General features: G+C 43.0%; 1 protein-coding gene across 2 annotated transcripts; it reads left to right on the top strand.

The window, feature by feature from the left end:
• The first annotated feature begins 3154 nt into the window (after window positions 1–3154).
• On the top strand, window positions 3155–9815 carry LOC306942339 (procathepsin L-like). 2 transcript variants are annotated; one of them, XM_079528187.1, is made up of 9 exons: window positions 3155–3237; window positions 3518–3618; window positions 4790–4932; window positions 5415–5514; window positions 6452–6552; window positions 7028–7219; window positions 8534–8693; window positions 9342–9453; window positions 9693–9815. In XM_079528187.1, exons 2-9 carry the CDS (start codon window positions 3519–3521, stop codon window positions 9790–9792), a joined length of 1008 nt encoding a protein of 335 aa, XP_079384313.1. In that variant the 5' UTR covers window positions 3155–3237; window position 3518; the 3' UTR covers window positions 9793–9815. The 2 variants fall into 2 exon arrangements, with proteins under 2 accessions (XP_079384313.1, XP_079384314.1); XM_079528188.1 differs by having other exon boundaries at window positions 3227–3237; window positions 3514–3618.
• The last annotated feature ends 11681 nt before the right edge of the window (window positions 9816–21496 follow it).

The following is a 21496-nucleotide window of genomic DNA, read 5'->3' as shown; positions in this document are numbered from 1 at the left end:
CAAGCTCGCAATGCATTTCCAATGGGAGTCACATGGTTTGACACAACATTTGTGTTGTATGAGGGGGAGGGGGGCAGTCGAAACACAGCCGAAAGCCATACAACAGCTTGTCCAAAATGTTGTATCAAACCATGTGACTTCCATTGGAAATGCATTGGGGCGGCCATGACACTTACATCTTGCTTACATCTAGCATGCATCAATGTTGTATGCTAGATCGAAAGGTGTGAGGAGTGAGGCCTTACACTTAAGTAACTAGTAACTAAAGTTTTCAGGTAATTGTAGTGGAGTAAAAGTACAATATTTACCTCTGAGATGTAGTGGAGTAGAAGTAACAGTATTGGAAACACTCAAGTAAAGTAGGCTACAAATATCGCAAAATTGTACTTAGCCTAATAAGTACAGTATACTCAAGTAAATGTCACTTTCCACCACTGGGAACCAAATGCATCCTTACAGGTTGTGAGTGGCACAAATGCAACGTGAAGAAATTTAAGGGAACTTGGAAAGACAAGTTCATTTCAGATGTTTTTTTTCCTAGACGAGAAAATTAAAGAAGGAACTGAAACCTCAGCCAATGAGCTGACCATGCATATACGGCCCCAGGAAGAGGAGACTTCACTGCGGCCGTGAGGGCTAAATGGGGAACCGCAATAAACCGTAAACATGAAACTGCATCACAAGCACCAAGCATGGATGGCATCAATGTTTTACTGTACGTTTTGTCGCATCGACAACTGTGATGGTGGGAAATTGGACAAAGACACACCAGTGAAGTGGCAAGAAAGACAGAACTGAAATCTTCAGTCATATGACTGAGATTTCGTGTGTGTGTGTGTGTGTGTGTGTGTGTGTGTGTGTGTGTGTGTGTGTGTGTGTGTGTGTGTGTGTGTGTGTGTGTGTGTGTGTGTGTGTGTGTGTGTGTGTGTGTGTGTGTGTGTGTGTGTGTGTGTGTGTGTGTGTGTGTGTGTGTGTGTGTGTGTGATTTATTCATGCCTTTATTCATATTAAACTAGTGTTAGTTTACTGTTAGTTTCAAATTATTTAATTATTCCGTTTGCATTATTCAAATTAGCAGCCTATAAAACATAAAAGTAGCAGTGATTTTCTCTGGTGATTTTATTGTGTTTTAATCTATAACTAATTGTGTTGTGGTTTATTTAATTTAACGCTAGTATGTCCATTGAAACCAAAGATCTAGTTTAATCGGTTTAGGTTCAAAACATATATTTTCTACCAGCATTAATGGTATAAGTGTACAATTGTTTTATTACAATTTCTCATGTATAGCTGTAGCTCCTCATACCCACTTACGCAGGGTCTGTACCCCAAAGATTTTATCATAATTTATGTTTTGTAGTGACTTAAAAGTGAGGTTAAAAGCATAAAAGGTTAGTTTATCACACTGATATAAAATAATCTTCTATTACGACCAGTAAGACGCCTGACTGCGAGAAGCCACCTTGGTGGTGAGGTCGCGTGCACGCATCCGCCTGGGTGACGGCCGAATGCCGCTGGTGCTTTGGCATGGGGGGGTCAGATCAACATGGAATGAATTCTGTACTGGCCATATATGGAGCGTGTCTTGAGTGAACAGGGTTTGATGAGGTCAGATCAACATACGGAATGTCAGAACAGGAAGGACTGGTGGGGAAGGGTCAACATATGCAATGTCAGTGCAGGTCAGCATGCAAATATGGAGATCTAAGGGTTTGAGGTCAGATGTAGAGTTGCTGGCCGCAGTATATAGAGAGATCTAGATCTGATGATCCAGTCATCTCCATGTATGGTTATCCAGGGTTAGATGAGGTCAGTGTCGTGATCTTCATATATGGAGATTGGAGATAACCATATATGGTGGCGTGATGTTTCACAAGGCGTGAGAGGCGTGACCATATATGGATGTCACAGTGATGTCACGAGGCGTGACCATATATGGATGTCACAGTGATGTCACAAGGCGTGACCATATATGGATGTCACAGTGATGTCACAAGGCGTGACCATATATGGATGTCACAGTGATGTCACGAGGCGTGACCTGGAGGTGTGATGTCGTGAGGTGTGACCATATGGAGGCGTGACCATATGGAGGCGTGCATGGGGTGACTAACGGACGGACGCACAGGAAATGCAGGTTTTCATAGTAAATTAATAACGTGACGTTATTATTGTAATTATTTAATATCAGGACTAGTTCTGACCCTTCCGGGTCCATTTGGTTTCATTTTACGCTCTCGAGAGTTACATTATTGTTAAACATCTGCATTACTTAATTTACAAGAAGTCGACACAATTAGAGAATGTAACATAATTATTATTTTGTTGTTGGTTTGCCTGTTATCTCTCCTAATGGTATACCAACATCAATACAGCATGTCATCAAATGGTGGTCCGTGGATCCAATGCTGAATAAATAATGGGCCTTGATATGAAAAGGGTTGAAAACCACTGGTATCGGGGGCACAGTTGGTAGTGCTGTCGCCTCACAGCTAGAAGGTCCTTGGTTCGATTCCCGCTCGGGGCGCTGTGGGTGCTGGCGGCGTGTTTCCTCCTCCGCGTCATCAGTGCCCATACCCGAGGCGGAGGTTGGCGAAAGGGCCTTTCTGTGTGGAGTTTGCATGTTCTCCCCGTGTCCCCTAGGGTAGGTACCCTCACAAAAAACATGCAGTAATCCTGGTCTCTAAACTGCCTCCCCCTGGCCAGCCGGGGCGCCTGATGGAGGGGAAAGGAACTGGTTGGAATAACGTGTTCCTTCCACGTGCTACGTCCAACCAGGGAAACTCCCCCCTGTCAGGTGTAAAGGAGCAACTTGGACACTCAGGCATGAAGGAAGCATGAGTTCAAGTCCGTTGCTCTCCCCATGTATGGGGACTAGGTTGGCGGAGGGTGTGTAGAGCCCAGGATCACATTAGATAATTGACACAGGGGTGAAAAATGGGTTACAAAATTGTGGGATAAAAAATTATAAAAAAAAGAAAACCACTATGAATATCCTTCCCCTATAGCCTGGCTCCAGTCTGTCTGCCACACCCATTAAAAAAATGTTCTGGGCATGAAGTGAAACGAAAGGACAATTCAGGCTATATCCCTCCCTGCCAGTGCTGACAAGTGAAACAACAGAACCCTCCCACCTATACCCGTTCCTTGTGTCACCCCATATGCTGCTACAACACTCTATATAAGAACAGAATTCACACCAACCTTCCACCAACTCTCCATCCCATATACGGCAAGGTAAGGACTCTCTCTCTCTCTCTCTCTCTCTCTCTCTCTGTCTCTCTCTCTCTCTCTCTCTGTCTCTCTCTCTCTCTCTCTCTCTCTCTCTCTCTCTGTCTCTCTCTCTCTAACTCTCTCTCTCACACACGCACGCACGCACGCACGTACACGCACGCACGCACATTTTAATCATTTATTTATGTCCACATTAGAGATACAAGGACACAAATATTTACTGTCTGTCTGTCTGTCAGTCCGTCCGTCCGTCCGACCGTCTGTCTGTCTATCTGTCTGTCAGAATGCAGTTCCTGCTAGTTGCCGGTGTCATCCTGGCGGTGTCCAGCGCTGCCACCCTCACCCTGGAAGACCTGGAGTTCCACGCGTGGAAACTCAAATTTGGTGAGACTGAGACCCAAACCACACCAATGACTCGTCATGCGACTCCTTGCAACCAAACGGTTTGCGAGTAGTTGCATGCCATGTACGTAGTTGTATGATGCAACCACGGTTAATGGTTATCCCCCAATGGCAGTTGCAAGGAGTTGCGTTGGTGTGACATGTCCTTAACCCCATTCAGGACGGGAACCCCTTTTGGTGTTTTAAGCATTATGTTATACTTTAGCTATTGAAAAAGGAACAAACACCCGCACACTGTCTTCAAATGCAGTGACCAACTTTTAATAGGGAAACAGCAACGTTTCGGCCATATTCATCAGGATATCTTTATGAACACAAAGACAGTGTGCGGGTGTTTGTTCCTTTTTCATTGTTGGGCACCTCCTGAGAACCATGACATAGAAACATGAGGGTTTATGGCCCGTAGCACTTGCCCTAGCCTATCCCCCTAGATAGCACATTATGTAGACTTAGATAGTATTTTAAACAGACTTATAGCTTGTTACGTAGACAGCTCTAGAATTGCACTTTATGTAGTCATAGCACTTTATAGTACACATGTATAATATATTATATAGTATAGTATGTATAGTTAACATAGATACTCCACTGTTACGTTCTTAGTTTACGCATGATTCATGATAACTACTTTTTATATATGTGATGTATGCCATGCTTTTGTTATTGCTTAATGTAAATCGCTCTGGATTAAGAGCGTCTGCTAAATGCCTAAATTGTAAATTGTAAATTTATTCTGGGGGTCCTTGACATGAAAAAGGTTGAGAACCATGACATAGAAACATGAGGGTTTTTTAAACTTACAGTAGTTACTTGACAGCAATGGAAACAAGTCAATGGGGCTTTCTTGGTTTCATGATTTTATCCTTTTTAGCAGACCTTGTATTGTGCTTAATAATTGTCCATCATGCAAACTGTTAAATAAAGTAAACTATATAGAAGTGTACATATGTGTAAGTCTCTAAAGGTTATGATGAATTGAACATGGTGGACCCTATTGTAAACAAGCGTAATGCTTTATGGTGTCGTCCACAGTTGACAGTCTTTGTATTGAGTTGTACTTGAAATGTACTGTAATTCTCCAAACTGTTAATACATTCTTCAATCAATCAATCAATCAATCAATCAAAAACCCCTGATCTCTCATTCTATCCAGGAAAGGTGTACAGCTCTGCGGCAGAGGAGGCCCATCGTAAAGATGTCTGGCTCAATAACCGCAAACTGGTGCTGGTTCACAACATCCTTGCGGACCAGGGAATCAAGTCCTTCCGCCTGGGCATGACCCCCTTCGCTGACATGGTAGTGTTTCTGTTTGTTTTGACAGCAAGTTTTAATTTAGTTTTAGTCATAGTCTTCTTGAATGAGTTTTCATTTATTTTTAGTCACATTGTAGTCAGCTGCAATGTTATAGTGTTTGTCTAGTTTTAGTCGACTAAATATCGTAATATATATATATATATCGTAATAATACATATATCGTAAAATATATCGTTTAGTCAACTGAAATGTGTTTTGGCTGGGCTTTCTGGCGTCGTAATGGCAGATTTTCGACTTGATTGCATGCTGGAAATAGCCAATGTAGGCCTACAAGCTCACAACGCGAACATGTTATTCCAATCAGTTCCGTTCCACTTCATCAGGCACCCCAGCTGACCAGGGGGAGGCAGTATAGAGACCAGGATTACGGCATGTTCTTTTTTTTGTGTGAGGGTACCTCACAAAAAGTACAATAGTTGAGTAAATGTACTTAGAGTTTCATTTCTTCTGACCCATGTGAACAGGACAGAAAGGAATACGGACGCTTCATCTCCCGAGGCCGCCTGCGCTCCTCCAACTCCTCCATGCCTCGCCGTACAGGCTCCGCCTACCTGCCACCGGCAGGTACGTGGGACAATCCAGAGCCATAGAGTAAGACAGAGTTACGACAACTCCGTTCACATAATGGGGCCAGTCCAATGGCGGCTCTTCTACATAGACTTCTATTGGCGAAGTGCTATAGGCGAAGAGTGACAATATCCTGGACCGGAAGTTATGGCAGAATGCACTGGACTCAGGCAACAGCCCAGCGTTAATGATCTTAAATCCCTTTTATGTTAGATCATTATTTTAATAATAGTACAACTTAAACATTACAGACAGTAGATAGTTGTCACTGTACTACCGTAATACTTTAAAACAGTTGTCATGTTGCACACATGCCTAAAATTGCTGATATTTTCGCCGCCCTCATTGTAAACAATGTATTTCAAACTCCAGCTTGTCACTCTCCTGGCTGCATGAACAGCGCTCAGTTTTCTGCCCCCTCAATGTCGTAACTCTGTCCTACTTTATGGCTCTGGGTCCATCATTAGGGCTGTTATGAATCGTATTCATGAAAGGTAACAAAAGTATATTCACATGCACATATAGAAATATTCTGTTACAATTAAAAGAACGAAATTCAAAATGTAAATGTCCGGATGGACAAAAGAGAAAGTACTCATTTTGCAGAATGTTTCAAGTTTTCAAATCTTTAGAAAATAGCCGAAATAAGTTGGTTAATGCATGTTTATGTTTGTGTCTTTATCCAGTAACTGTAGTTATGAGTAGAAGTATGACTTTTATATAGATTATTTTTTAATGGACTGAGCTGGATTGCTAATCAATTTCGTTGTCTTTCACAATGACAATAAAGATATTCTGATTCCGAAGTACAGAGCTAACTCAGGTCCAGTGTATGACAACGACAACCATAGATTAATATCTCCATGATAATGATTATTGTGAGCGTGACTCGAGATGAACGATAATGAATGATATTATGGTTTCATACCTCCAGGTGGCATCAAGCTGCCCACTGCAGTGGACTGGAGGGACATGGGATATGTCACTGATGTTAAGTACCAGGGGCAGTGTGGTTCCTGCTGGGCTTTCAGCGCGGTATGCTGCGTGTGTGTGTGTGTGTGTGTGTGTGTGTGTGTGTGTGTGTGTGTGTGTGTGTGTGTGTGTGTGTGTGTGTGTGTGTGTGTGTGTGTGTGTGTGTGTGTGTGCGCGTGCGTGCGTGCGTGCGTGCGTGCGTGCGTGCGTGCGTGCGTGCGTGCGTGCGTGCGTGCGTGCGTGCGTATTATTATTCATTCATTCATTCATTCAGCCTTTGTTTTTCTCTGAAATATATTGAGGGCAGGATCATCATTTCCAATGATGCTGACTCAGAGATTACAAAACGCACATATGCGGCACTGTTTAAATCTGAAATCTTGAAAAGAACACTTTTGTTATTGTTGAAGACAGAAAGGGTAGGCATTATACTGTTTTTGTAATGTTAGTTGTGACTTAACTCTGTACATGACAAGACCGAAATAAAACTATATATAAAAGATATGTCTTTGTCCTTGTCTGTCCCACCCACCTCCAGACGGGTTCTCTGGAGGGACAGCACTTCAGACAGACGGGGAAACTGGTCTCTCTCAGCGAGCAGCAGCTGGTGGACTGTTCCGGAAGCTACGGAAACCAGGGCTGCGACGGAGGATATGTGGACAAGGCCTTTGATTACATCAAACAGAACGAAGGCCTGGACACCGAGGAGTCCTACCCCTATGAAGAAGAAGTCAGTGGTGGAACAATAAGTGTACTCTACTGTACTCTGAATTCCTTTACTACATCTTAAAACTTATATCTTCATATAATTGGCCATCACTGATGCTCATGATAATAGGCCTATCTACCTCTGAGACAAAGCACGAGTAGACAGAAAATTGTGACATATCATCAAAGTCAAAGTCGTACGATTTGTCACACACGTTACTGCAGTGAAATTTTGTTCTCCGTGCCACGCTCGGAAATCATTTGATTCGTTGATATGACCCCCCCAATCCAACCCATTGATGCTGAGTGCCAAGCAGGATAGTCACCATGTCTGTCGACTCACACAGACATAAACAGCAGGATAGTCACCATGTCTGTCTACTCACACAGACATAAACAGCAGGATAGTCACCATGTCTGTCGACTCACACAGACATAAACACCTATAGATAAGCGGATGTGCGGATGGCACGCTGGGCTGGCCAATCACAGACTTATCAATTCAATTGAGCTTTATATTGGCATGAGAAAACAAACGTTTACATTGCCTCTGATTGGCCTATACCGAACGCCCCCTTCTGTGACGCACGCAGAAGCTTGCCTTCCCTGAAATGGCGCCCGAGATACAGACGCTATGACATCATGGATAGGCAGGTTTGGTCATGTCAACGATTTCCGAAATGGCGCCATATTATAATGAGCATTAGTGAGGACCTGGTACTGAAACGTAGCCACACCGTCATGTAAAAATAAATAAAGAAACAAATAAACAAATAAATCAAATTATACTTGAGTACAAGTGCCAGTTATTATTATGCAGAGCTAGATAAAGGTTTGTCAATTTAAAAAAAAATACTTTAGCACCTTTATTTTACAGTTTACACTATACTCTAAGTATATTTTCACTTTGCAATACATTTGAGCATAACCTCCTTCCATAATACTCAAGTCAAAATGTTTACACAGGCGTGGTTCCCAAACTTTTCAAATCGAGATCCAACAGACAGATTAGACGCCCGGGACCCAAACTAGGGAAAATTAGCAGATTTACAAGCACATAATGCGTCACATCGCGGCACGTTGTGAGCTTGTAGATCGACTATTTTCATTACTATTTTTTTATTTATGGAATTTCTTAGATTTGTTTGTTAAAAGAAATTAATTGAATATAAAGAAATAATCAGATTTTCACTCGAGTCGTGACCCTTAAAAAATGGGTCCTCCAGTCCTGACCCACTGTTTGGGAAACAGCGTTGTGCATGATCGTGCTGTTCCTATATACTTCTACTCGACTAATAACCGCGAGTGCTCTTTCGTCCTTCCTCCTTGGCGCCAGGGCGGGGATTGTCGCTTTGACCCCAACACCGTGGGAGCGACCTGCAGCGGCTGGGTGGACCTCGCCGGAGAGGAGTTACTGCAGAATGCTGTGGCCTCCGAGGGGCCGGTGTCTGTCTACATCGACGCCGACCACGAGTCCTTCCAGCACTTCAAGTCAGGTGAGAACCATGCAGCGCTATTGTATACTGAAACTAACATGGCCGAGCGGTCCGGGCACCTAGGCTGGTAATCCTGGCCTGACAGCGTGGCGCAGGTTCTTGTCCCGAACCCGACGACCTTTGTTGCGTGTGTCCCCCCCCCCCCCCCCCATCTCTTTCCCCCTTTCCTGTCAAACTACTGTTAATCTGTCAATAAAGCCCCAAAAATATTGTAGAAAAAAAAAGCACAACTTTATATGTTTAGGCCCTCAAAAGCGCAATTCATTTTCGATAACATTTCCAGTAGAACTCAGGTACTATTTCTTCTGTTCTATTCTATATTAATTTTTTTTTTACAAAGCTAAATAAAACGTGAGTTAGGATTAGGTATATTTAGAGATCAGGGTCACTGTATCACAGGTTAGGGGTAAAAAATAAAATGACATCAAAATCTCTTCTAAAATGATGATGTCCTTAAGTTACAAGTAGTACCGTAATTACGTGTGTGTGTGTGTGTGTGTGTGTGTGCGTGTGTGTGTGCGTGCGTGCGTGCGTGCGTGCGTGCGTGCGTGCGTGCGTGCGTGCGTGCGTGCGTGCGTGCGTGCGTGCGTGCGTGCGTGCGTGCGTGCGTGCGTGCGTGCGTGCGTGCGTGCGTGCGTGTTCCTGTAGATGATGTGTATGATGAACCAGAGTGCAGTCAGTCTGACCTGGATCACGCTGTCCTGGTGGTGGGTTATGGTACTACAGAGGATGGACTGGACTACTGGCTAGTGAAGAACAGGTAAAACATATAACAGTACAGTACAGTACAGTACAGTACAGTACAGTACTGTACAGTACAGTACAGTACAGTACAGTACAGTACAGTACAGTACAGTACAGTACAGTACAGTACAGCAGTACAAAAATGGTGGGACCTGATTCTTTCGTCCTTCATATTTTTAAAATAATAATGTTAATGTCTTGGTGCACATGTATATGCACTACCCTGACAGTTGGTATAAATGTGTGTTTGTCTAGCTGGGGAGAGGGCTGGGGTGACATGGGCTACATCAAGATGAGCAGGAACAAGGACAACCAGTGTGGGATTGCCACAGCAGCCGTATACCCCCTCGTCTGAACGACCAGCTACCCCCTCGTCTGGGGGGGGGGTAGGCCTGTTGTTATTGTCTGTCCTGTCCTGTCTTAACGACGATACGTCAAATAAAGAGCAACAATTTTGTTCCAAGTTCCTGACAGTGTTTCATTTCCAATTTCTGTTGTCATTCAGAGATCCCCTTTTAAATTTAAATAGTGATGCAAATAGCTGATGTACCACGTCAGGCCCACAACACGTCACATTGTGATTCTTATAGTGAGCGTGTAAGGCTTGGTTATAATGGAAACATATACCGTATACAACGAACCATCACAGAACTGGAAAAGCTTCAGGTTCTGGACAGGTTCAGCTTCCGGGTTAACACTTTGTATAGTCCAACAGAGGGAGCCCGCATCAGACTTCTGGCATGTGTGCTTGGGGATCAATTCAATTCAATTTCATTAAAAGTGTGTGTGTGTGTGTGTGTGTGTGTGTGTGTGTGTGTGTGTGTGTGTGTGTGTGTGTGTGTGTGTGTGTGTGTGTGTGTGTGTGTGTGTGTGTGTGTGTGTGTGTGTGTGTGTGTGTGTGTGTGTGTGTGTGTGTGTGTGTGTGTGTGTGTGTAAGGCCTGTTCTGACATCATTCAGGCATAAAGAGGTCACAGACTTAATATCTGGGTGGGGCATGCATTTCCAACTTGCATTGTTAAAAATGTAACATGCATGCGCCTCAAAACGTGTGTTTTTTCTTTGATATTTCTGTAACACACACCAACTCAAGATGACACCAAGGGTCATCAAAAATTCACAATGCAATTAACACATTTGTACCCATTTCTGTTTAGTTAAATGTGATGACATTTGGGCGTACAGCAATGAATACTGTTTGTTTATATTTTTGAAGATACAGTAGTGCAGGACACCCATGCAGCATTTATAGGCTACTCCCACTTGGTGGAGATGCCAATACATTAAAATAGCCTGAACAGTGTCCATAACGTATAGCCTACTCTAGTCTAGTCTATACACATATCATTTATGAATTAGGTTAATTATATTAGGTAGTCCTAATATAGAAGACCTACTGTTCCACTGACTGAGGTATAGGTGTAACGGCCTATTTTGACATATTTCACTTTGACTATTCTCTTTGTTTGGTAAAATTGAATAAACATATAATTATTAATCAAAACTAAGTGTGCTTTGCAGATGGAGACACAAAATGATTGTTACGTTATTGTCAAAATACAACCTAGAAAGTAGAGCTGCGTATTATAATTACAGTGGTTCAGGAGTCTGGACAATATTACATTCACCCATTCACACACACATTCATACACCGATGGCGGCTGAAGCCATGCAAGGTACCAACCAGCACTTCGGGAGCAATTTGGGGTTCAGTGTCTTGCCCAAGGACACTTCGACATGTAGACAGGAGGAGCCGGGATTCGAACCGCCGACCCATGGATCATTGGACGACCTGCTCTACCTCCTGAGCCACAGCCGCCCAAACCCATTGCACTTTTATTATATAATTACTGTATGTAGTAGTGATTGCTGTCATTTCTTGTTCAGTAGTTCAGCTGTGACCTGTGTTTACAGATGCAATGCAGTCATGACATTATATGAACACTTGCTGGACTGTGAGCTGTGTTCAGAATATAATGCATTCTGTGTTCAGAATGTAATGTTCAGATTGCATTTAAGCACAAAAAAAGAGTACATTTGCACATTACAGTAGGTCTCAAGTGGTGTTTTTGAACTGTAGTAAAATATAGACGATGTTTGTATTATCAAAATGACATGATACATTTTTGTGTTTTATTGAAATGTAATATAAGTTGGTTGAATACATGAAGTTGGACATTTATTTAACTTTACAACAGCAGTGACAACACAGAAATATGTGTGTGTGGGGGGGGTGGGGGGGGGGGGGGGGGGGGGGCATTAATTTGCATAACTATATTGGGGAGAAAAATAGGGTAAAAAAATATTGCTACTCTAAATTTAAGTAGCAATAACACAATGTGATGAGGTCAGCACATTTGGACACATTAGGGCAAGTGGCTATGGCCTTTTCATGTGTGCATGTGTGAGTGTTTCAGATATATATTATATGTTTCACTTTTATGCGTGCAAGCATTTCGTATGCATGACACAGTTCGAAGTATGTGTATGCGGGTTGCTCATATGTGTTCAGATGAGTATTTCATATAATAACTAGAAAAAGTGCCCTTCTGGGCACAGGTCTCCACCAGGAGGATAGGACTGTGTGAGATGTTTGGCGAAATGTTTAGGAGTAATATAAACATGTTTTTTTGTTTGTTAGTTTTTTTGCAACAATTTTCTTCATTTTGTTGAGGAAATGCAGAGTGCCTGGTGACGCCAATTGGATGATTTGAGGCATTTTGTTCCAAAAATGTGTTTTGCAAAAATCAACCTGTTGGTGGCGCTATAACAGGCCAATGTGAAAAGGGTGGGATATATTCCTCAGCCTAGTAAGAAAATGTGTGAAAGATTTCACGTAAATTGCATGCTGCGTTCATGATTTGAGGCTTTTGTTCAAAACGGGGCAATCTTGCAAACTGTGAAAGCCAATTATAGCCAATTAGGATGGAATATGAAATATCGGACAGATCCGACTTGAGCACATGACCATAGAGATACTGTGTAACGATTTGTGAGATTTTTGGACAGAATCTGGAGGAGTAATATCAAAAATGTGTTTTACAAAAGTCGGCCTCCTGGTGGCGCTATAAAAGGCAGATGCGGAAAATGCAGGTCAAAGATTTGTCCTTGGCCTCTAGGGAGTGTGCATGCAACGTTTCACGCAGATCGGTGCAGTTTTAGGTAAAAAATGTGAAAAGCTGCCTCATGGTGGTGCTATAACAGGCCGTTCTGGAAAATGTGGGGCAGAGGTTCATCATTGGCATCCAGGGAGTGTGTGTGCAAAGTTTGGCATCGACCGGGTTAACGGTGCCGGAGATTAGCTGGTAACGGACGGACGGACGGACACACGGACGGAGTGCAAAACATACTCTCTCCCCATGCCTTCGGCCTGGTGGAGACAATAACATGAAAAATCACACTCACATCTAGCGGCACGCGTAAAAAGACAAAAAATACATGAATGAATATAAAAAAAACAACATGCCTTGCACTGCACCGACACGCGTGTCACGTGATCGGCTGTAGCCAATCCGAAGAAGAAAGCACAGCAGTCCACTTCCTGTTTCTGTGCCGTTTTAAAAAGCCTTTTTGAGCAGTGGCACACCATCTCCTATGCCCAGCAATGTGTGTCTGTCTGTCTGTCTGTCCGTCCGTGCGTCCTTCTGTATGTCCACCTGAGCAGGACCTTTGACCCCTGTCTGAGCAGGACCTATTGACCCTGCAGCTGTGCTTGGCTCCAAGGCACTCCAAGGCACCACACACACACTATAACACAGTATTATTATAACACACAGCCACTATGTAATTATAACGGGGCGACTGTGGCTCAAGAGGTAGAGCAGGTCGTCCAATGATCCATGGGTCGGCGGTTCGAATCCCGGCTCCTCCTGTCTACATGTCGAAGTGTCCTTGGGCAAGACACTGAACCCCAAATTGCTCCCGATGTGCTGGTTGGTACCTTGCATGGCTTCCGCCGCAATCGGTGTATGAATGTGTGTGTGAATGGGTGAATGTAATGCACAATCTATGTAAAGCGCCTTGGATAAAGGCGCTATATAAATGCACCATTTACCATTTACCATTTTATAACACACAGTAATATAACGATAAAAGTATAGTTCCACCGCTCAGTTCACACAGGTGCGATTTTTCTCAGAATCTAGGCTGCATCCACGGTGATTGAACAGAACGCCGACGTTCTGGGATCATTTCTGTGTCGAGGTTACAATATTAACGCTTCTGAACAGGAATAGACATTAGTATAGACGGACGGAGTGAGTAATGGCGGCTTTCAGAAACGGAAGCTGGCGCAATGCTGGGAGGGGGTACTATTGGCGAAAGTAAGTAAATGAAAGAATGCAAGCACATTGAAGGTGGTGAAAGTAGTCTACGTTGGTGCCAGAGCACAGCAATGTCGTGCGAGGGGTGTGGAGGCGCGCGGAACCCAACCCTAAACCTAACCTCACAATAAGCCACGGGTTAGTTTTAACCTGCCACAGCCCACAGGTTAGTTGTAACCTGCCACAGGTTAGTTTTAACCTGTCATGAGCCCGGCCGTGGGTTAGTTGTAACCAGCAGTGCATGTCGGGAGCGACGGTCTAATAAACGTATGCACCCCAGAATGCAGAGGGGAAGCCAGTGATGTATGAGGGCCAGAAAGCACAGTCGGGAACAGCAGTTCGACCTGAACTGCAGGTGCACATTTTTGTGTGTTTTTTTTGTAGGCGTGGAAGTCTGGGAAATGTAATAATAGATGAGGCTGTCTGTACAGACACATTTACCAGAATAGCAAAATAACAAACTTAACCAGTTCTTCCAGGAAGGAATATCTAGGTTATGTTTGGTTAATCAGAACTGCAACAACAACAACAGAACTACATTCAAGCATTAACTAACTAAAACACAGACCAACCAGTATGCTCCTACTGTGGAATATATTGATTTGTTGTTGATTTGACCCTGTGTTTCAAGGGTTTATTAGAATAAACTCAGATATCAGTACCGACTATAAGTTAGCCAAAGCATAAACAATACATTGACACTCACCCCTGTGTGGGCCTACAGTATAGCTTTGAAGCTGCACACACGCACAGCCATTCAGTTTCCGCACCTTGCTAATAGAACCTGCTGATCGACACTGACTCGCTGAGCGTCACTGCTTGAATTAACAGGAATGACCGACCTGGTTGGACGTGCTAAGCAGCCTATAGGTGTCAGACATTCTTCCAGGAAGGAAGGTTATGTTAGTTCAACCAGGTGTGGCAAGGAATTTACCCTTCAATAATACGCCATCCTGATGATGTTAAAATTTATAACAATGAATCAAAGTAGAATTGTATTATTATGAGACTGAGACATGACACATGAGTTCCCCCAATTGTTTATTTCTCCCAATAGGTATGTTTGTTTGTGTTTTTTTGTCCTTGGTCATAGTTTCAAACTCACTTTGGGTGTGTGTAATTAGGTACTGTGTGTGCAAAGAAAGAGGCAGTATTTATTCAACTAGACCGGTGCCCAGCTGTAGAGCACCGAGTCAGTAACGATGGAAGTTGGAGATCCATGCCCCACTCGGCCAGTGGTGTCATGGTGATTTTTTTCTGGTACCACGGAACGTCACGAGCACGCATGCACATGCACGCATGCACATGCACGTGCACGCGCGTGCATGTGCACATCGCAGCATGCACACAGAACAGCTGCATAGCCTAAGCCTATTGTTAAATAGTGAATGAGAGTTTTAGACACACAAACACAAAAGTAGACTTAAAATAGTCAGACAAACATCTTTACTGCACACTAGCGAAACTAAAAAGTTTGCTTTGGACGAATTAATCTGTTCTTTGATGGAGGAGGCGGCATTCTTCTTGGGGCAGAACACCACACAGCATCAGTAGCCTACTGTAGCCATAGCCTACTGCTGCTGTAAGTGCATGTGCATGCTTACCGTATAGGCTACGTGCGCTCAGGAATAAACAGTTAAAGCTGTTGTTGTGCAAAGTAGTAGCCTAGCTATTTGAATTCGGCACAGTACTTGACACGGTGTGACAAGTGTGGTTTACTGGGGGCGCCAGTAAACCTAGACCACTGGGTACACATCTGTCTGTGTCCCTTTTATGCCCATATATACAGATTTCTGTATCTGTCTCTCGGTGTCTCTTTATTCCTATGCAGTTCTGTGTCAGGCATGCCAAAATTTGGAGTGGTGTGATGTCAGAACAGGCCAGCTCTATATATGGAGCATGGGCGAGGGCCCTATCCAGAGACCGGAAAGAGGCCTTTTGTGGCGGTTCTGGACAACCGTGGGTCCGACCGACTCGACACCGGACACTGCACTCCCTGTGGGGGTGTGGAACGCGTGTGTCGGAGATGACACACGTGTGTGACACGCGTGTGTCAAAGTGCTCAATCTTTTATGGGATAGAACAGGCCTAACTAGAAAAAGTGCCCTTCTGGGCACAGGTCTCCACCAGGAGGATATGACTGTGTGAGATGTTTAGGAGTAATATAAACATGTTTTTTTGTTTGTTAGTTTTTTGCAACAATTATCTTCATTTTGTTGAGGAAATGCAGCATTGTATGGCAATTGGATGATTTGAGGCATTGTGTTCCAAAAATGTGTTTTGCAAAAATCAACCTGTTGGTGGCGCTATAAGGGTGGGATATATTCCTCAGCCTAGTAAGAAAATGTGTGAAAGATTTCACGTAAATTGCATGCTGCGTTCATGATTTGAGGCTTTTGTTCAAAACGGGGCAATCTTGCAAACTGTGAAAGCCAATTATAGCCAATTAGGATAAAATATGAAATATCGGACAGATCCGACTTGAGCACATGACCATAGAGATACTGTGTAACGATTTGTGAGATTTTTGGACAGAATCTGGAGGAGTAATATCAAAAAATGTGTTTTACAAAAGTCGGCCTCCTGGTGGCGCTATAAAAGGCAGATGCGGAAAATGCAGGTGAAAGGTTTGTCCTTGGCCTCTAGGGAGTGTGCATGCAACGTTTCACGCAGATCGGTGCAGTTTTAGGTAAAAAATTTGAAAAGCTGCCTCATGGTGGCGCTATAACAGGCCGTTCTGGAAAATGTGGGGCAGAGGTTCATCGTTGGCATCCAGGGAGTGTGTGTGCAAAGTTTGGCATCGACCGGGTTAACGGTGCCGGAGATTAGCTGGTAACGGACGGACGGAAGGAAGGAAGGACGGACGGACACACACACACACACACACACGGACGGAGTGCAAAACATACTCTCTCCCCATGCCTTCGGCCTGGTGGAGACAATGAACGTGCATAGGTAGGTTACAAAGTGTCTCTCTCTCATTAGTATGTGTCAAAGTGTTTCATTATTACTCTGGCCCAGAGTAATCTATTAAGAGAGTGGCGACACTGGCGTTGACTCCCATTGTAACAAAGAGATGCGGAAGTGCTCATTATATCTCAATGGGATAGAGACACATGTGGCAGCGGTGGCCGAACGGATAGCGGCGCGGTCTAGATACCGGAAGGTTCCCAGTTCGAATCAGCCGTCCGACACGTTAAAATTACCACCGCTGAAATGCCCTTGAACAAGGCATCAACCACTACGATGAAATGTGTTCTATGAGCAGGGCCTGGCTGGAAACAAGTTCTTGAGCTTAGCCCAGATACCCTGGGTAAATATAGATTTCATTTCATTTCATTTCACACGGGGACTACAAATTCCACGCCCCCAAATGAGACAGCGTCCCCACTTCTGGTCCGTTTCAACTGTGTACTGCAGCTGCCAATGCAATCCCTATGAGAGGCATCATAAAATACCCTTATTTCACTGGTTCATTACTGAGGCTGTAGCGATTTATTTTGTGTTCGAATAATGTGTCCCATATGTTTTATTTGTCCTTTTTAATGTCATATACCTGCCATCTCAATATACAACCCACAATGTACTATAATATACTCCATAAGATTGTAAAGACTGCTAGCATCGGATATATTGAAGTTTCCCTGACGTATGATTTGTACGTCACGCATTAATCCTTATAAATACCGCTAGATGCGGCATTCCCCAGCGACGGATCGAGCGACCACGACAGAGTCCAGCGTTGTAAACGGTTAAACGGCCGGTCTTCATCATGCCTAAAGTGTGCTGCGTTCCTCTTTGTAAAAACAACAAAGAAAAAAACCCAGACTTGATGTTTCATCAACTTCCAGCTGATCATGAAAAGAGACAGAAATGGCTGCACCCATCCACTAGTAAAAAATCTGTGAAACCATCCAGAAGAAGTTTGTGAACTCCACAAGTGGTGGAAATTAAGTATTCAAGTGAAGCTTATGAAGGTATATGTCACAGTGAAAATAGCCTTGAAACTTATGATAGTCAGTCATGACGCAACTTCACCCTGTCTTTAGTGCCTTGCTACATTTACAACGTTTAAGTGTACATAAGCGTTCAGATTTCAAATATAAAGTGCTCACCCCCGGAGCTACGGATGTTATACATTTGTACGTTTATTAGCACCCGTGTAGTCCTTATATTGTTCAATAAAAAGCATTTTTATCCGACGGCTGGCCAATTTCTAATTTTTTCGCTATATGCTTTCAATACGTGCCCTTATCGGTTGGGAGGTGTATTGCACTCATGCATTATTATAACCTTTATAGAAAATGGTCACCGATCGGATTAAAATGCATTTTCTTGAACAATACGGGATGCACGGGTGTTAATAGCAGCCCGTTCAAAATTCTAACATCCGTGTCCCCGGGGGTGAGCACTTTATAGGCTATTTGAAATCTGAACGTTTACAAATGCACATAACTTAGCCAGGCGCTCAAAACAAAGCAAGTCACGCCACGACGCACGTGAAGGACGAGCGTCATGTGAACCATTAATCCTACTGAATATGATATAGATTGACAATATCAAGAAGGCAGGCAAAATCATCTGAGGAGCATATGCTGCTATATAGGATTACACAGACTGAAATTGACTGCCTGAAAAGTAATGTATTATATTATTCTTCATGAAGCTCCCAATTCCCGTGAAATTGCAATATATTGGCTATATAAATAAATAGCCCATATATTGTAATATGTATTAAAACTGTAATAAATAAGATAGATTCTAATGGATATTTTATTATCTATAAACCTGGAGAATCCACTAGATAGTTGACAATATCTGGATATGTCACTCCTGGCCATTTAGTCGGGTCATTTTCCCAACTACTTTTAGGCAAATCATATGGACAAATTGATAATCCAACAAGTTTTATTTTTTCTTTGTACCGTCGGAGCTCCGCGGCAGGTAAAGAATTCATATACGCCTGCATGTTCACACCATGCACCACAAATACGGATAATGTATCTTCAAACTCGGCGGCGCTTGGAACGTCACTTATAAGCGACAGGTAATCAGTCTGTCAACTCAGCTCTGCTCCGTTAACATTATGGGTAACTCATTCAAGTGGTAAATTAAATGTGAAACAAGTCATCTATTGAGAAAACAAAAAAATATGTTGACAAAGACACTTCATACATTTGGAAACATATTTTTATTCAAATCAATATAGTCTTCAGTTCATGTTGTATTATTTTAAAAGTAGGCTAACTACAGTGGAATTTCAATTGACTTCTATGGGCTGGCATGCAGTACACTGGTCTAACGGACCAGAAGTGGGGCCGCTGTCTCATTTGGGGGCGTGAAATTTGTAGTCCCCGTGTGTCTCTATAGTTCCAATGTTTGGAACTATATCCCGCCCATCCGCCCCGCTTTGCGGCGAGATCAAAGCGTGTCGTAGCGGGCTCTTTAAAATCCTCCGGTAGCCACGCCCCCCCCCCCCCCCCCCCCCCCAACACACACACATACACACTGCTGCAAACACACCGCGCTCCGTGTTTTGTTTGGTAGTAAAACTCATAGTTATAAATAAACAAGAGTAAATAAATATGAGTGAAAAAATAATTATAAACAACTTTAAATGTAACTTCTGGAGGCATATGGAAGTAGAGTGGAGTTGTTGGGAAGTCTGTCGAGTCACAACAACACAAACTTGTGTGTAACTGACTGTTTGTTTATAGTTTATAGTCTAATTAATTATCGTGAGTCCAACAACTGCGTCACTCGTTTTGTTTCCAACCTGTCCTATGAGTCCAGGTGAGTTATTAAGCTAGCTACCTACAGTAAAAAGTTATATCTGCTTTAATATCAGCATTACACGCACCTAATGTTGGGTCACTCATGACTGATGACTTTATGATTATTTTAAAAGCACATATACGCAAAGACCCGCCCGGCAGCATTGTTTAATGCAATTTGTGTGTGTTACAAGTTTATTTTTGTTGAATTAGCCTACTCATGACAAAGTTGTAAAAGTCAACAGTAGCCTATGTATAAAAGCTGCAGCACCCTAGCAGACAATACACTAGTTCTGAATTAAATAACTACAAACAAGAATCATTCATGGGTTATTATATTGGCCCTCCAAAGCTCACACACACACACACACACACACACACACACACACACACACACACACACACACACACACACACACACACACACACACACACACACACACCTTAGCCATAAATGGTTTTAATGGTGTAATGCTTCGTATGTTTTTATTTTTATTCTTTTGCATTTGCTCACTGTAGCACTTTACGAATGTAACACTGAGTACCACAGACGAATAACAGTCTAAGTCCACACTATTGATCCATAATATATAAATGATAGATAAGGGTTCAGGACACTGAGGCCTTTTCGTGGAGAGGTCAGTCTGAAATTTGGACTTAAGACTGTTTTTCGTCTGTGGTAAAAAGTGTGTTATAAATCAAATCCATTGTTATTATTATTATCCATGGACAGTGCTTGGACTATAGCTCACTTTTATATTTGTATAGCCTGCTTTGTCACATTATAGGCCTACTGTAATATAGGCCTAACAGTCAGTCACTTCTAAATGTGTACAGTATTATACACTGGATTTATGGACGCCTTACACTTGTAGTTGTTCATTTTGTCCACATGAGGGCGTTAAAGACTGTTGAATAAAAATAAACAGATCAGGGTCATATCTTAACACCCTATTACATTTCAATGGATTTAGATGAATGTTCTGTTTTTGTCCCATGCTGTTAGGCCCAAACCACACCAATGATTCACCATGCAACTCCTTGCAACCAAACGGTTGTAACGAGTTGCATGTTGTAGTTGCATGCAACCATTATCCCCAATAGCAGTTGCAGTTTTCTGAAAAAACTATGTTTCTATATCAGTGGTTTTCAAACTATTTCATGTCAGGGACCCCCAGAATTATCTGTATTTGGCTGCTGACCCCCATCTGAAAATATGTTGTTCCAGGGACCTCCCAGAAGCAAAGATTTGAGTTGAAACGTTCGCTCTGAAAGAATATATATTCAAAGATTTGCGCCACATTTTCACGATTTTTCAAAAATAGCAGATCTACAAGCTCGTAGAGTGCCGCGCTATGAGCAATGAGCAATCTATGTAAAGCGACTTGGATAAAGGCGCTATATAAATGCACCATTTACCATGCCGCGTAACAATGTAGGCTATTTTAAAGTTTAGAGAGGCTATATGTCATTGTAAATGTCACTGGAAAGCAGCGACTATCCTCACACATTTTGTCACCAAAACTAAACTTGACAGAACAGACTAGGGAATTCACAGCTAACACACACACAGCTAACCTTTCGGAAGTGTAGAAGAACATACCGGTAGAATATTTAATTTTAAGAGTTATGTCACTCACTCACTCACTCACTCACTCACTCTCTCCCAACCTGCTCCACAGGTACAAGAGCCGAGGTGAGAGCATCCATCAGTGGACTATCACGGTGCAGATGACATCAGCCTGCTATCTGACCACGGGGAGCAGGCACAGGTGCTCCTGACCAGACCAGAGTGGAGACAGACTGTTCCAAGCTTGGTCTGTTCTGATATAAATGACAAGAAAACGTACACTAGGTTATTTATCACCGTGCCATCCACCTCTAACGACCTGAGGCAATGCACCGGAAAAAGTAATTGACTTTATAAACAGCTGGACTCATGGGTCAACGTGACCTTCCCAAAGT

The sequence above is a fragment of the Electrona antarctica genome, assembly GCF_951216825.1.
Source record: "Electrona antarctica genome assembly, chromosome: 18".
NCBI lineage: Eukaryota > Metazoa > Chordata > Actinopteri > Myctophiformes > Myctophidae > Electrona > Electrona antarctica.
The sequence above is the reverse complement of the archived record's forward strand: the minus strand, read 5'-3'. Positions and strand labels throughout refer to the sequence as shown.